Raw genomic sequence first — 1,495 nt, forward strand, 5'->3', positions numbered from 1 at the left:
CTGCCCCGCCCGTCCTCATGTCTCAACCCCACACCGCCGCCGCCGCCGAAACTTCTGTTGAGCAAACCCGAGTAGTCGTCCGTGCTGTCTCCAGACCTTTGTCGGCCGTGCAAGATGTCCGGCCTTTGACCCATGGCTTGCTCTGACCTTTGACCCATGACCTGCTGCTCGTACACAAAGGTCTGCCCCCCTCCGTCCTGTAGGTAGGGAGCCTTGTTGTGCTGTGTGGCGGGGATCTGTTGTGGTCGGTGGAAGTCGTCCTGAGTCAACATGACCCCCCCGGGGACCACGCCCACCGGGCTCTGACCGTTACGGCTAGGCCCGGCACCGACAGCAGGGCCGGGGAAAAACTGGGGCTGCTGACCCGTGGGGGAAGCCAGGGGCTCGTAGTTTGACCCCTGACCCTGACCTCTGTACACGGAATACTCGCCGTACTCCGTGCGGATGACGTCCCCGCGAGACTTCCGGTCAAAGCTGCCCCGCCCTCTACTCACCTCCCCGCCCACTGGCTCCCCGTGCAGCCCCGCCGGGATCTGAGTGGAGCCGACCAGAGCAGCGATGTGCAGCGCGTTCTCCGCCGTGTCCAGGGCGAACACGTGACAGTCCAGCGCCTTGACCCCCTGGGGCCGCCTCACCACACACACGACCAGGGGCGGGTGGGAGGAGGAGACGAGGAAGTGGAAGTGTTTGTCCAGCAAGAAGGCGTGTTTCTCCGGCACGGGCCCCTTCCCCTCGTCCACGGGCACAAACATGGCCTTAGGCTTCCTCTCGCTGGAGGTCTTGACGGGCGAGAACTTGAGCGCCTCCACATAGGTCACGCTAGAGAAGTCAAAGAACAGCTCCGCTTTGACCCGCCCGTCCTCGAACAGCGCCACCACCACCCCGTGCTGGGTCAGCTTGAGGGACGCGCTACGGGCACCACTGGACGAACGGCGGTACTTGAAGTACAGGTCCTTTACGGGGCTCTGGGGGGGAGGGGGGAGGGTGGGGGAGGAGAGGAAGAGAGGAGGGACACAGTGAGTCGACGGACATCGCAGTACACAATGAGAGAATACATACAGAGGAGTCCGCTTAATCCCAACACGGGTAATCCCCAAAACAGCTGTAGATCGACCCATAATAAAATCCCCGATTTGTTTCGCTTCTCTGTGAGTACCTTCTCTGTGAGAAACTTCTGAGTACCTTCTCTGTGAGTAACTTCTCTGTGAGTACCTTCTCTGTGAGTACCTTCTCTGTGAGTACCTTCTCTGTGGGTACCTTCTCTGTCCCTCCCTCAGTTACCTGCTAAAGCGGACTCCACTGTGGCTCTGTTTGAACCGTCACACCACTGAGATACCACTGTCACACATTTGTGATACCACTCTGATACAACCGTCACACCACTGAGATACCACTGTCACACATTTGTGATACCACTCTGATACAACCGTCACACCACTGAGATACCACTGTCACACATTTGTGATACCACTCTGATACAACCGTCACACCACTG

The 1,495-nt window shown here is 58.9% G+C and overlaps 1 protein-coding gene across 1 annotated transcript; it reads right to left on the reverse strand.

Annotated features, from left to right (window-relative positions):
- Positions 1 to 9: 9 nt before the first annotated feature.
- Positions 10 to 968, reverse strand: LOC106014168 (the record flags this gene model as incomplete). Its single annotated transcript, XM_013091245.1, is given in 1 exon segment — positions 10 to 968. A coding segment is annotated over 1 exon segment (959 nt), but the record flags the coding sequence as incomplete, so codon positions are not given.
- Positions 969 to 1,495: the final 527 nt, after the last annotated feature.

Source organism: Aplysia californica, unplaced genomic scaffold (assembly GCF_000002075.1).
Source record: "Aplysia californica isolate F4 #8 unplaced genomic scaffold, AplCal3.0 scaffold03830, whole genome shotgun sequence".
Lineage (NCBI taxonomy): Eukaryota > Metazoa > Mollusca > Gastropoda > Aplysiida > Aplysiidae > Aplysia > Aplysia californica.